This window comes from Salminus brasiliensis, chromosome 4 (genome assembly GCF_030463535.1).
Source record: "Salminus brasiliensis chromosome 4, fSalBra1.hap2, whole genome shotgun sequence".
Taxonomy (NCBI): Eukaryota; Metazoa; Chordata; class Actinopteri; order Characiformes; family Bryconidae; genus Salminus; species Salminus brasiliensis.
In genome coordinates, this window is record NC_132881.1 from 840,303 (window position 1) to 855,710 (window position 15,408).

General features: G+C 47.5%; 1 protein-coding gene across 4 annotated transcripts in view; it reads right to left on the bottom strand.

Annotated features, from left to right (window-relative positions):
* Positions 1-908: 908 nt before the first annotated feature.
* Positions 909-15,408, bottom strand: part of rtn1a (reticulon 1a) — a 30,357-nt gene continuing 15,857 nt past the window's right edge. Inside the window, exons 1-7 of one of the 4 annotated variants that reach the window (XM_072677265.1) lie at positions 15,153-15,401; positions 6,327-6,534; positions 5,973-6,111; positions 5,198-5,267; positions 4,236-4,282; positions 2,961-3,019; positions 909-1,949 (exon numbers count right to left, since the gene is read on the bottom strand). In XM_072677265.1, coding sequence (XP_072533366.1) covers positions 1,907-1,949; positions 2,961-3,019; positions 4,236-4,282; positions 5,198-5,267; positions 5,973-6,111; positions 6,327-6,534; positions 15,153-15,201 — 615 coding nt within the window. In that variant the 5' untranslated portion in view covers positions 15,202-15,401 and the 3' untranslated portion in view covers positions 909-1,906. Of the gene's footprint in view, positions 1,950-2,960; positions 3,020-4,235; positions 4,283-5,197; positions 5,268-5,972; positions 6,112-6,326; positions 6,535-11,391; positions 11,497-15,152; positions 15,402-15,408 lie in introns of those variants that run through there. The other 3 variants (XM_072677267.1, XM_072677266.1, XM_072677264.1) reach the window with 3 other exon arrangements.

Consider the following 15,408-nt stretch of genomic DNA (forward strand, 5'->3'; position numbering starts at 1 on the left):
ATGCTTCTTTTTTTCTTTTGCACCCTGATTCTAGTGTGATGGGGTCATTAAGGGTGGTGTAATTACCCTCTAGTGTTTTCTGAATGGAGGTTAACAGTTGGAGACAGATTTGATTTGATTAGTTTTTATAATGCTGATATTTGTGTTGTGCTGCAGTGACAGCCCCCGCCACCAGATGGCAGCGTTTGTTATTTAATAAACGTCCTCAGTTTCTTTCTCTCAGTTCTTCTCAGGTCTTTTCAGCAGTGAAATCGGTGTTCTCACCTCCTCCTTATTTTTGTTCACTTATTATTATTCACAATAGTATTATACTTAATATCTCATAAAGATTATGATTATGTGTCTGTTAATTTTGTTAGTCGTGTTACATCACCTAGCAGACATCGCTCGCTCGTTCGCTTGCCTGGCCACGTCTCACAGTGCTGCTCCGGGTGGTGGAGCAGGTGAAGCTTCTCAGTGCTGTGAGATGCAACCCTCCAGCTACACACCTGTAAGTGTGAGCGTTTATGGACGTGTTCGGGTTAGTGCGCTCACACACACCTGTTGTTGGCCATATTGTGAGCAGTGGAGGCTCAGCGGTTAGAGGTTCGTGCTGTTGATGGCAGGGTTGCGGGTTCGATGCCCGGGCTCGGCAAGCTGCCACTGTTGGGCCCTTGAGCAAGACCCTTTACCTTCTCTGCTCCCCGGGCACTGGAGTTGGCTGCCCACTGCTCTGGGTGGGTGTGTGCTTACTGCCCCTGTCTAAGTGCTGGCTCTGTCGCCAGTTTGATTCCCCTTGTGATGCCGTCCATGAGCATCCTGTCCTTTCTCTCTCTGTGTGTGTGAGCGTATGTAGTACGTCACGTCATGTGACGTTTAGCTCCAAATTCATTGATGGTGGTAATAATAATAAACAAGCACAGCACACATTTTACATGACGGAACATTTATTTATTTTTCTCATTCGTCAATTAAATACAGAAGTGCAAATAGTTAAAGAGTCCCATTGACTTTGAAAGAACTACACTGAACATGGTACAAAGTTAGACAGGTTGCAGCCTGCCGGCTCGTCCTCCGCCTCGGAGCTAAACCTAAAGCGCCTGCGTCGGCCTGCGCTGAGCCGACCTCCCTAGAGTTTTACAAAAGCAAAAATTACACTTACGACATTTAGTGAACACGCCTTCAAATTATTCTTGTGCTTAAAAACACGGAGGAGAAAACAAAGAGAGGAAAAAATCATCCACAATCTGACTTATATATTAATATATGTAAATAAGTGTACGTGTATATATATACACACAAACACACACCAAGAGTCAACACTCTAACAGTGACGTGGTGAGTTTAAGCAGTTAGTTCAGATGACTGGACAGGCATGATGCTTTATTCTGTATGCCACGTGGTGGTGTTTTGTTTTTTTTTTTTAGTTTTTGTTTTGTTTTTTATTTGTTTTTTTTTTTTATTAATTTTTACAGTCGCTGCAAAAAGAAGAGCAGAAAGAAAAGAGTTGTAGCAAATATTTACTTTACTCAAGACTGGACTTCATGCATTTTAATCAGAAAGAGAAAAGCAGGTCATGACTCTGAGCGCTATCTATAGCTTTAAACACTCCCCCCACCCCAAAACCCCCCGTTCCCTAAGTAATTGTGACCGGGTATAGTGAGTTAGCGTGTTAGCCGCTGTAGCTACTAGTGCTGAGGGGGTTACAGTGGTTTTGCAACAGTGGGGTTTTCACATGTGCCACTATTTTAGCTGAAGGTGAGCTCTGTTATGTATATATTTAACGCAGGTGGTACTTTTGGCCCTCATATATATATATGTATATGTATGTGTGTATGTATACGCTGGGGGTCCGTCAGTGCTGGGATTGGTTTTACTTGTACTGGCTTGTAGTGTTGTGTTTTCACTGGTGGTGGATAGGAGGAGCTTATTCGTCCTTCCGCTTGGCCCCGGGAACCTTCTCCCGTATCCTGAAAGCACAGAACACGCGAAACCGAATTAGAGTCAGTTATTCAACAACAGTAACCGATATTGAGCTGCCGATACTTAATAAATTTAATAAAAACAAACTGCAGATTAACCCTTTTGTTGTGAAAGCCTCTTGCCGACGTTCCAGCATTTACCTGATCAGTAATTATAAAGTATAAAATAAAATAAAGGTGATTTATCAACACAAAATTGTCAACAAGTCCGATCCGCGAACTGATCCCAAATTCGTATCGACTCATTTTCAGCAAAAATATGTAATTTCGATTGTCCAATTGTAATCGAATTGGCCGATCAGGACTACAGCAGCTTTGCTGTAGAGTCCTCAGTCACAGCACACCTGCATTTCCTTGTTCCACCGCTAGGTGGCACTACATGGCTTGTGCACAGCTGCAGAACCTCATTAAACACACTTTTTACATCTGTATCTGACTGGAACTCGCATTTAAAGAATGTGTGAAAGTAACTCAGAGCAGAGGCGGCAGAGTAGAGACTCAACACCACTAACTAGATACCAGATACTCAGCCCAGTACAGAGAGTATCAGAACTCAGCAGAGCGCCACTTAAATGTGGTTGATTTTAGAAAGTATGATGCAGATTATTACAGAAGCCCTGCAGGAGGATGGTTTACCAATTTAGCCTGGAAAAGGTAATGTAGCATCCCACCCTGTTCTCGATTGGTACTTAAAGATGATTGGCCATCTCTGCTGATGGATTCTACACCCTGATCTACTCTACTGTGTGTAGTTAGAGTAGTACACCACCCTCACTCCTCTGGAGGAGCGTTTACACCAGTACACACACACTTAACCAGTACAGAGTTTTCCGCTTCTCGTGTTTAGTCCCATTTTCATATCGGTCAGGCCCTTAACCACACACTGCTAAAAGCTGGTTAACACTTTTGAGTTCATTGGATTTTTTAAAATTATTTCTGGTTTCACAAATATTTCAGAAAAATTCAGATTTGTCTTGTAAAATGTTATGCATGACTTACTTTCCCATTATGGAGTTCACCTGGGTTCTCACCAGCCCCACATACTGGTCTATCTGCGTCTGAGGAGAGAGAGGGCAAGAGAGAGAGAGAGAGGGTTTATGAGCCTAAAACAGCCGTAATTCATTTTTGTAGTCATATTCTAACTTTTCTTTATTCATTAGAATAAAAATGACTGTTTCTGTGCCTTTTTATGGACTTGTACTGTTGTAGGCTGGATGGACAGGGCTGCTGTAGGCTGAATAGGTGGGGCTAGACTGCTGTAGGCTGAATAGGTGGGGTTAAACTGCTGTAGGCTGAATGAGTGGGGTTATACTGCTGTAGGCTGAATGGGTGGGGCCACACTGCTGTAGGCTGAATGGGTGGGGTTATACTGCTGTAGGCTGAATGGGTGGGGCCACACTGCTGTAGGCTGAATGGGTGGGGTTATACTGCTGTAGGCTGAATAGGTGGGGTTAAACTGCTGTAGGCTGAATGGGTGGGGCCACACTGCTGTAGGCTGAATGGGTGGGGTTAAACTGCTGTAGGCTGAATGGGTGGGGCCACACTGCTGTAGGCTGAATAGGTGGGGTTAAACTGCTGTAGGCTGAATGGGTGGGGTTATACTGCTGTAGGCTGAATGGGTGGGGCCACACTGCTGTAGGCTGAATGGGTGGGGTTATACTGCTGTAGGCTGAATGGGTGGGGCCACACTGCTGTAGGCTGAATGGGTGGGGCCACACTGCTGTAGGCTGAATGGGTGGGGTTAAACTGCTGTAGGCTGAATGAATGGGGTTATACTGCTGTAGGCTGGATAGGTGGGGCTAGACTGCTATAGGCTGAATGGGTGGGGTTAAACTGCTGTAGGCTGAATGGGTGGGGTTATACTGCTGTAGGCTGAATGGGTGGGGCCACACTGCTGTAGGCTGAATGGGTGGGGTTATACTGCTGTAGGCTGAATGGGTGGGGCCACACTGCTGTAGGCTGAATGGGTGGGGCCACACTGCTGTAGGCTGAATGGGTGGGGTTATGCTGCTGTAGGCTGAATGGGTGGGGCCACACTGCTGTAGGCTGAATGGGTGGGGCCACACTGCTGTAGGCTGAATGGGTGGGGCCACACTGCTGTAGGCTGAATGGGTGGGGCCACACTGCTGTAGGCTGAATGGGTGGGGCCACACTGCTGTAGGCTGAATGGGTATACAGTGCATATATTTGCAGTATATCCAGAGAGCCGAGTGAGGCTATGCTGTATTATAAACTCTGATATTGCAGATATTAATGAGTTTACTGAGCTCCTACCTGATATTTCTCATAGACCACGGGCATGGAGAACATGGACACCACAGCTGGAGAGCGAGAGCGAGAGAGAGAGAGAGAGAGAGAGAGAGAGAGAGAGATATTGTATTATGAGTGTTTTCCATTTCATCAGAAAGAGTGTGAGGTCGTGACGGCCTGCCCGAGACCATTGTGACTGTGTGTGTGTGTGTGTGTGTGTTGGTTAATCATTCCTTTGGCTGTAGTGAAGTGCTGACTTGTGTGGCTGATATCTCTGAGCAGCTGGTGGGTTTTCAGTAATACCACTCAAAAGTTCAGGTGTGCCCAATAGTTAAAGAAAATTAATTTAGTAATTTTGTGCCTAATTAAACAGTTAAGATGTGAACAGAGTCAGCCAGAGTGGGGTTTGGTGTGAAACGGTTCTAGATAACCTCCCCCAGTCCGAGCTGGAGTTCTACAGTGGAGGTTCTAGATAAGCTCCCCCAGTCAGAGCTGGAGTTCTACAGTGGAGGTTCTAGATAAGCTCCCCCAGTCAGAGCTGGAGTTCTACAGTGGAGGTGAAGGGAAGCAGGCCCTGAAGCTCTAATAAAAGCTCCTCACAGAAAGTTCTTCACCTAATGGTGATGAAGACGCTGCCTGATGCCTGAGACACTGTTCTACCAGAGTTCTGAGAAGAGTTCGGCTCTAGAACCTGCTTTTAAAATCAGATCATTAAAATGGTGGAGGGATACATGCTGCAGGGTGTAGTGCAGCTACTGAAAGTAGTCCCTAAAGAAAACTGCATTAGTTCAGATTCTCCACAGCTTCATATTTCTGCCTTTAAAACTGAACGTGAGCTTATGTCTGTGTAGTGATGGGAATGTAGGAAAACAGTCAGTGCAGTCAGGTGTGTCCAAACATTTGACTGGTTCTTTGAATAACTGCATTAAAATACTGCAGAGTCTGACCTGTTTACCGGCCCACAGGGCAGTGCTGTGTGTTCTTACCCAGGATGAGCAGAGTCAGGCCGTTAAAGAGAGCTCCTACGTAGGTCAGCAGCCACATCAACACTGCAAACTGAACACACACACACACACACACACACACACACACACACACACAACTGCCTTTAGCCGTCAGTCACTTTCCTTAATCGCTAGAAGCTGCAGCGATCACCAGTGATGCTCATGCTGGATTTATTGATGAATTATTTGTGACTTCACTGAAAGGAGTCTAAGTAGACGAGATGTTTATTATGATGTGAAACGGATGCAACGTTATTGTGCACACCTGTCTTTCTGCAGAAAGGATATCCTTTCCAAATCCAAACACTAAAAGTGAACCAGATCTGAATCCAGATTTCTAAAAGTCATCTAGATCTAAATCTAGATTTCTAAAAGTGAGCCATATCTGAATCCAGATTTCTAAAAGTAAACTAGATCTGAATCCAGATTTCTGAAAGTGAGCCAGATCCAGATTTCTAAAAGTGAGCTAGATCTAAATCCAGATTTCTAAAAGTGAGCTAGATCTAAATCCAGATTTCTAGACATAGCTCAAATCTGAATTAAAATGATAATTTCTTCATATGTGAGCCAGATTGTAGTTGCATGGCAGTGTGAACAGAGAAGACGATGTGACTGAACAAACCAAAAATCTGATTTGGGAAGTAAATCCGATTTGGGCCTGTGTGAACGCAGCCTGTGTAGCTCAGTAACTTCATGTTCAGCTGTTTCCATTAAAAAGGTCAGTAAAGGTGATCAGTCTGAAGTCGGAGAGTCTCACCTTTATGGAGTCGACCAGGTCCTGGACGAGGAAGAGCCTGCGCAGCTCTTTCAGAGTGTAGTTCACGTACAGCTGCACCTTCTCCACATACTTACTGATCTGCTCTGGAGACAGAGCGATCTCCACCTCCAGGTACGCCCTGAACACGTCCGAGACACACAGGGAGAGAGAGACCATGAGTTGACCCGTAAATGTGTGAACCCTGTAAACCGAACTTCCTCAGATGTTCCTATTCATTTGCACTCATTTTCTATTTAGGAATCTAAACACAATGCTTGTACTTTTAATCTATAATTAATAATTGTGTATTAATTAATTTCATCTAGGCGCCCAAACAGCCACAGTAATGCTCACTTGAAAGGGTGTCCCTCGTCAGTCTTCTGCACGGCCTGCAGCACGGACTTGTAGACTCTGAAGCTGATGGTGGCCGAGAGCGTGGCCAGGGCGAGGTAGGCCACCACGCTGACCACGCTGAACTGCGTTAGCGAGAACAGCAGCAGCAGCACGCTGCCGAAGAGCAGGCCGGACTGCCTCACGTCCCGCCAGTGCAGCAGGTCCACCACTGTCCAGAAACACACACAGGTACGAATGCAGTCACTGGATGGAGAAAGTAGGGTCCCCGTAAGTAGTTGAGCAGCTTAGCTTTTACCAGCATGGAGCATGTCTCTACCAACCCGAACGAGCTAATCTACCAGTATGACCAACATAAACAAGCTAGTCTACCAGTATGACCAATCCGAACACGCTAGTCTACCAGTAAGACCAACATAAACAAGCTAGTCTACCAGTATGACCAATCCGAACACGCTAGTCTACCAGTATGACCAACCCAAACGAGCTAGTCTACCAGTATGACCAATCCGAACACACTAGTCTATCAGTATGACCAACCCGAACGAGCTAGTCTACCAGTATGACCAATCCGAACACACTAGTCTATCAGTATGACCAACCCGAACGAGCTAGTCTACCAGTATGACCAATCCGAACACACTAGTCTACCAGTATGACCAACCCGAACGAGCTAGTCTATCAGTATGACCAATCCGAACACACTAGTCTATCAGTATGACCAACCCGAACGAGCTAGTCTATCAGTATGACCAATCCGAACACGCTAGTCTACCAGTATGACCAATCCGAACACACTAGTCTATCAGTATGACCAACATAAACGAGCTAGTCTATCAGTATGACCAATCCGAACACGCTAGTCTATCAGTATGACCAATCCGAACACGCTAGTCTATCAGTATGACCAACCCGAACGAGCTAGTCTACCAGTATGACCAATCCGAACACACTAGTCTATCAGTATGACCAACCCGAACGAGCTAGTCTACCAGTATGACCAATCCGAACACACTAGTCTATCAGTATGACCAACCCGAACGAGCTAGTCTACCAGTATGACCAATCCGAACACACTAGTCTATCAGTATGACCAACCCGAACGAGCTAGTCTACCAGTATGACCAATCCGAACACACTAGTCTATCAGTATGACCAACCCGAACGAGCTAGTCTACCAGTATGACCAATCCGAACACACTAGTCTATCAGTATGACCAACCTGAACGAGCTAGTCTACCAGTATGACCAATCCGAACACGCTAGTCTATCAGTATGACCAACATAAACGAGCTAGTCTACCAGTATGACCAGCCTGTACTCCACAAAAACCAAATGCTAACATGGCAGTTCCAGGAAGCATACATTAGCCAAAAAAGACAGTGAAGACACGGTTTCAGTAAGACATGTTAGTAGGAAGTTGAATAGCCAGTATGTAAGATCCCAAACGCAAATGCTAACACACGAGTTTCAGTCCGAAACATTAGCGCAAACATAGTAGCGAGAAAGCTACAGAACAAAACACAGTAGCAAGTCGCTATAAAGAATATCTAGCATGATGGCTACTAATAAATGCTAGCAAAAGGTTCCAGAAAGAAACGCAAACATGACAATTTCACTCAGAAATGTTTGGCAGCAGTAAGCGACTTTCAGGAAAACGCTAAAACGTTAAAAAGAATGGCGAGAATGACCGCTAATGAGCAATGCTAGCTGAAGGTTCCACAGCGAACCGCTAACCGCTAAGAGTTTCAGTCAGAAATGGAAGCCTGAAAACTCCAAAACATGGTGGAGAAAGAAAGAGCTTCATGAGGAGACATGCTAGCATTGAGGCGTTTAAAAGAACAGCCAGCATGTCAGCTGATGAGAAATGCTCCAAAAAAAGCTAAAATGACGGTAATGAACATTTTAGACAAAGCAAAAGTGCAGCAGACGTCAGGAACAGCCTGGGCTAGTCATGAAGCTAACAGAAGCTAATGCTGTCGTGTTCGTGGGTTAGTGCTCAGTGTTGGTAAGAAGACGAAGGAAGAAGGAAATGCTGATGCTGGGCAATATTTCTTTTGGCCATTTGGACCCTGATCTTTACTGATGAAGAGCAAGCATCTAACATCCAGCCTTTGTTAGCATACTCAGCTAAATGTTTTTAGCTTATTTGCTAATGATCTTGTTAGTTTTGAATGAAATCAGCATGTTGTGAATCCCTCAGATGACTGAATCATCTCAGGTGTGCATGAAAACATCACGCCTGCTTAGATTTCATGGGCTAGCTATTGATAACCTTGTACCCGTCTCTCTCTCTCTCTCGTTCTCTCGCTCTCTCGTTCTGTCCAGCTGGTCCAGCTCTTGTTAACATGCTCTTATTTTAGGCCGGGAATGTTCGCTTAATAAACCGGCAGCAGCTGCGTGAGCAGGTTAAGTGATTACTGTAGGTTTAGCTGCTCTGCGGCTAATGATTTCGACGTTCAGATGTTTCTAGCGTTCAGCGGTCACCTCCATATGTGTGGCAATCGGTCAGCACCTGGCTGTGTCTCACACATGCTCCTGCAGCTGTGCTAACGTTAGCAGCACCTGTACGGCAGGTTGAGAGCCGGGCTGGGGGTAGGCTAGGGCGCTAGCAAAAACAGCCACTTTATCAGAGGTTCTCAGATAAGGCCTGAAAGTGACCGGCTCGAGAGTGACGCTAATAAGGGACACGTTTCTTTAGGTCAAAGCGATGAATCATCATCTCTCAAGTAGCGACGCTGGATACCTAGCTCCTTGAGTGGCGTAGGGAGGCTAGCTGGTGGCCTGTTGGTCAGTATCGGTCATCAGATAAGTCTATAAGAGATTGCTGAACATCTCCAGAGCTAGCACCTCGTATCTCCAGTGTACACCTATCAATGTCTTGGCTAACTGATAACATTTGAGGTAAGAAGGGACATCCTGTCCAAAAGTATCCAGACAGTCCTTCTAATGAGTGAAATGAGCTCCTCCAGGGAGCACCCGTTGCTAATACCGGAGACTGTCTCCACAGAAACGCATCAAGGTCACCTTGCTCGATGCTAAAGGTGGGCTAGCGGTTTATAAAGCCCCCTAGAATAGGCTATGGAGCAGTGGAGCTGCATACTCTGTTAAATTCCCCCATCAAATATATGGAGTGACGGTCTTCAGCTATAAGCTAGTGTTCATACAGTGCACCCTGAAGAGCTTTAGCCTTAGTTCAGTTCAGTGAACTGGCTGATTGGGCCTCAGCCGTAGCCGAGCTCTTTGAGGATGTGTGCTAGACTGAGACTAAAGCCAGGCTTAGCGCGTGCTGCCCGAGACAGCAGCTGAAAAGGTCAGGGACGTTCCCTCGCTGCTAAAATACAGCTCTGTAGACTCTCACAGCTGACCAGTTGCTCAGGACCTCTAATGGAGTTGCTTATGCGGTTCACAGAACCATGCAGGCTGCTGATTGGCTGTCTGAATTGCATATGTAAACATGGCTGAGCTCTATTCACCATCCCTACATGTGAAAATCCAGGTCACTACGTAGGGTACTATAATAGGAAACGGAATTACATCCTGGATCAGAACACTAACCGGACACCCCTCTCCAGACCCATCAGTCAGCCCAGTACAGCCAGTATCAGAACACTAACCGGACACCCCTCTCCAGACCCATCAGTCAGCCCAGTACAGCCAGTATCAGAACACTAACCGGACACCCCTCTCCAGACCCATCAGTCAGCCCAGTACAGCCAGTATCAGAACACTAACCGGACACCCCTCTCCAGACCCATCAGTCAGCCCAGTACAGCCAGTACTCTCTGGTCAGCTGGTTGTTAATGTACGCTGGTGGAGGGCCCCCATAGTGGCTGGGACCCCTGGACATGTGCCCAGTACTGGGCCCGGTCGGTACTCCATACCGAATCTCCACTGAACTGTCGCTTTAAATGTGTTGGAATTGAAATGCTGTAGATGACCAGAAGGTTCTGAGCAGTGGGCGCCCCTGGGTGTGGGTGGAGACCAACACACACACACACACACACACACACACACACTTGTACTGTGCTTTGGTCTTCATACACACTTCATCTACACGAAGGAATCCGTGTTGCCATGAGAACCATCTCGGCAGAATCTCTCGGCCAGTCGCTACGGAAACTGAGATCCTTCTGCAGTGGTGATGGTTTCTACCAGGGGTTCTACACCTGCAGCACCACTAGAACTGGGAAAGGGAAATGTGTGTGTGTGTGTGTGTGTGTGTGTGTGTGTGTGTGTGTGTGTGTGTGTGTGTGTGTGTGCGCTTTAGTCTCCTGAGTAATTCTCCCTTTAGTCCTGCAGTGCTAAATTTAACCCAGCTGAGCTGAGAGGAGGGCAGAAATATCGGCCATTTCAGATCTTCTGCTCGGAGCGAAGCCGTGGCCGCGCAGAACAACCAATCGGAGTTGGGTCACCTGGACGCAGGTGTCGCAGGCATCGCAGGTGTGTGGTTTACGTTAACAAGCCCATTTTTACCACTTCTTAAGCTGTTCACAACAAACTAGGCTAGTTTACGAGACTACTCCCAAATCCATGCGTTCCAACCTTTAATCAGAAGGCTCTCAAAGTGGACGTCCAGTCACGTCCAGTCCATGCGTTCCTCCTGATGCTCCTCCGCTAAAGAGCAGCAGACCTTCAACACCTCCAGTGTCCACCTCCTCTAAATAGCCTTAACGTGGCTTAACCCGACAGCAGCTGTTGTTTGTACATGACCATCGTCCGTTAAGACACACACACACACAATTGTACTGCACCGGTACTGTACAGGAGAATCTCCAGAAAGCTGGACCATCCTCAGCCCACACACACACACACACACACACACACACACAGGTCAGATGTCAAATATAAAGCTTTCCTGATAGTCCGATTGGGCTTTAGAGGCCGCAAGTCCAGATTTGGGGGTTAAACTCGTGCTAATCCAGAACACACACACACACACATACACACACACTACCACCAAACACTGCATGCAATCTCACACACACACATACACACAATAGCGAGCACACGCACTTTAAAGCTATCGTGGGCACGCTAGGCTAACCGGAGAAAGAGAAACACTGACCTGTGCCTGCCATGACCGCAGAGAGAGAGAGAGAAAAGAGACAGAGGCGACGGGCGAGCGAGTGCACAAAAGGAAGGGTGAGATAGGGAGGGAGCGAGAGAGAGAGAGGAAGGAGGGAGGGAGGGGAGTGAACACTAGCACACTGATATCTCCCACTAGCATTGGCTAGCTCCACACACACACACACACACACACACACACACACACACACACACACACACACACACACAGGCCTGTAATGCCCCCAGCTGTGTAGTAACACACCCACTGAATACAGGACCCAGACTGAGGCTTAGAGCTATATGCACTACATGTCCAAATGTTTGTGGACACCCCTTCTGATGAGCGCATTCAGCTACTTTAAGCTGCACTCATTGCTGACACAGATGTGCAAATGCACACACACACAGCTCGTCTCTGCACACCACAGCTTCTGAAATCAGTATTAGGTATTGATTACAAGACTGATACTACACACACACACACACACACACACACACACAGTAAAATGGAAGATGCCCATGCTTTCACACTCCCTTTTGCTTCATGCCAGAGTCTGTTTGGTTAGGTGTGTGTGTGTGTGTGTGTGTGTGTGTGTGTGTGTGTATGTGTGTGTAGATGGCGTAAATGCTACCATTATATGTGTGTGTGTGTGTGTGTGTATGTATACATGCAGCTGCAGGAATATAAACGACGTGTGTGTGTGTGTGTGTGTATGTGTGTGTGTGTGTTTCAAAGAGGAATATAAGGGCAGAATGAGAAAGGTGGTGATGGTTGCCATAGATACGGTGCTCCAATTCCCCTCTTTTATATTTGCACACACACACTTTCATACACACATCTACACATACTTCTAAGCTGATGAACCCCCCCCACACACACACACACTCTGACTCACATGAACAGGGCTTTGGGCCATATTTAAAATAGCATGGAATGGGGGGGGGTACAGTGATTGTGTGTGTGTGTGTGTGTGTGTGTGTGTGTGTGTGTGTATGTCTCAGTGTTGGAAGTGTAAATATAGTCATACATCCCAGCATAGAAGCCATGCCAACTCTGCGCTCCACCATAGTGAAAGGTCATCTTTGCCATGGAAACAGTACATACACTACATGCCCAAATGTTTGTGGACACCCTTTCTAAGTACTGCCAATAGAATAGGACTCTCTGGAGCAGATCAACATCATGACCCTATTGGCTCCATGCTGCCTAATGCCAGGCGTGGGCTAGAGGGGTATAAAGCCCCCCAGCATTGAGGAGCTGTGGAGCAGTGGAGGAGCTGTGTTCTCTGGAATGATGGTGGAGGAGCTCCATCCAGTACTTTTGGGATGAGGTGGGGATGATGAGGTGGGGTGCTGATCATCATCTTTCAACATCCTGCCCTCACTAATGCTCTTGTAGCTGAATGTAATCAAATCCTCACAGCAATGCTCCTTTTCTGTCCAGAGAAGAAGACTTTCACTAAATTTTAGAGACAGTTACTCCAACAGAAGCAGGAGAAATAGGTGTCCCAGTACTTCTGTCCAGAAAAGCCCCCTGATTCAGTAGAAATACAGACTGCAGCTTTTCAGCCGCCTCGACCATCAAAGACCAGCTTAGACCACCTGAGACCAGCTGCCAGCAGAAGCTTGTGGTCTGAGCTGGATTCGGCCAGCAACTGTACGGCTGACCACGTTCCAGCCTGACCGGCTCGCTGTAGCTGCTGTTGACTCTGAGGCTCATGGGAATCTTGTGATTCCATGGCAGAACAGGAAATGGAACCAGAAAGAACAGGAAGTTCCAGCCCACCCTAAACCCAGATTACTGTGGTGCAGGAAACAGACGGCGAAACACAGTGACGTCTTTAATTCTGTGTATTTCAGCGTCATTACTGCATCACTTAGGCACTGCATTACTTAGGACCGCATGGAATGTCCGGTTCGCCAGGGAAGTTCAGTGGCCGTCTGTTGGTGCGGTGAAAAGGGAGGGTCTCAATTCTGCTGCTAAACTCAGCCTCTCTTAGACCAACCACGCATCTTTGCCCCACATACACCGATCAGCCTAGTAATGGCGAAGTATGGACTCCACACGCCTTCGGAAGGGGCCCTGAGGTACCTGGAACACCCTTAGGTTGTGAGGTGAGGCCTCCATGAGCGTCAGTTAACCTCAGACGTCCCATGGCCCAGGGTTGCCCGGGGTACCGTCCACTGCATACCAGGAGAGATCACCCCACAAGACCTGCCTGATGTTTAGGAGGAGGAAGATGTTCTGACCTGGTCATCGTCTAGAACGTCACAGTTTGGTTCTAGGTGAAGGTGCTTCTGAAAAATCTGCAGGAATTTCAGAGCTCCACGACGCAATCATGTCAACATGGTCCAGAATCTCAAAGGAATCAGTCTGCGAAATGTTGTCTGAGCCACTGGCTGCAGCACAAGCCTGTGTTTTAACAGTTGGAGAGGTTTTCTTTTTAGAAAGTTCTGCACCTTTTTTTCTCCAAGCAGACCTTCACTCACTGCGTCCAGAAAGTTCGGCTTTATCTTCATCAGAAAAGTTCTCACGCTGAATTTTGTAATGTGGGCGCAGCTGCATTCTGAGCATTGCCACAAGGGGCGCTACAGCAACAGCCATGCATGCTTTATTTTTCCAGCCGACTGTCAGACGGCCCAGTTTGAGTCTCTCTCTATCGCCCCCCTGAGTACAGCATTGTTAGGACATGGTGGCCGTCCATCTGGGCCATCCACTACTCCATCCATCTGGACCGTCCACTACTCCATTCAGGGTGGCACGGCACTCATCAGCAATCAAGACTGATGTAGTTCCTGCACGTCTGGGCCCACTGCGACCGCCTCTGCTTGTGAGCGCTGGTTAGGGGCGAATCCTACACCTCGAGGTTTGTGGGATTTCATGAAATTGTCCGGCGCAAACCTTCCTCATTATGCCTTTACCTGCTCGAACCCGTCTGTGCACTGAATCGGCCTCAGATCTCGAGATCGGAGCGCTGCACTACTTGATGCTTTTCGGCAGCAGCGAGATCCTTTTCCTTTCCCATCGTGCTGGAAACCTGTGGCCTGCTGAATTACGTGGGACGTCCTTCTTTAATAGCTTTCAGTGATCCAGAGAGGCCTGAGACACACTAGCATCCATCCATTTGACCCTTAACTCCAGCTTGCATAATAATTGGGAATGCAGTGGACAGTAGTTCTCAACAGGGTGGATGGCTGGCGGCGGGTGGGGTGCAGCTCTGCCTTTCCTACTGCGTTAGATTTGCATTTGCTAAACAATACCACCACCACCCCACCACCCCCCCAAACCACACTCCGGTATCAGCGCTGCCTGTGGAGGTGCATGATGTAATCGAGATGGGTGTGACCTGGTTGCCACGGCGACCGGCTGCTCTTGCGCGCTTTCCTTTGCACAAAAACAGCATGAAAAAAAGCCTGCCGCCATGGCAACCTGCCCGGGCAACGAGAAGGAAAACAGCAGGATGGAAGCAACCAACCCCATCAGCACCACCACCCAACCCCCTTACCCACCCATCCATCCACCCACCTACCCTCCCGAGTCCTTTGTCTGTATGTCTGCAGCCATTTCCAATACAAACCAAGGCGTAGTACAGGCTACATTCACTGTAACACGCGCGCACACACACACACACACACACACATTAACATGCAGTATGCTCACACACACACACACACACACACACGTCTCTATAGCCTTAACAATGTCCCATGCTCTCTCTCTCTCTCTCTCTCTCACACACACAGAGACAGCAGCAGTACCCTGGCCTTTCCAGCTGCTCCACGAACACTCCTTCTTCCCACAGTCCATGTCTGCACTCGTCTGTCTACCCCCCTCTATCCTCCGCTTCCGTCTCCTCTTCCTCCTCCTCCTCTTCCACTCGCTCGCCCTTCCTTTGTCTTTACACTTACTTGTGTGCTCTTTCTCTTTGCCTTACAATGGCATGAATGGCCGAGAGGAGTGAGCGAGAGAACGAGGGAGAGAGAGAGAGAGAGAACGAGCGAGAGAGAGAGAGAA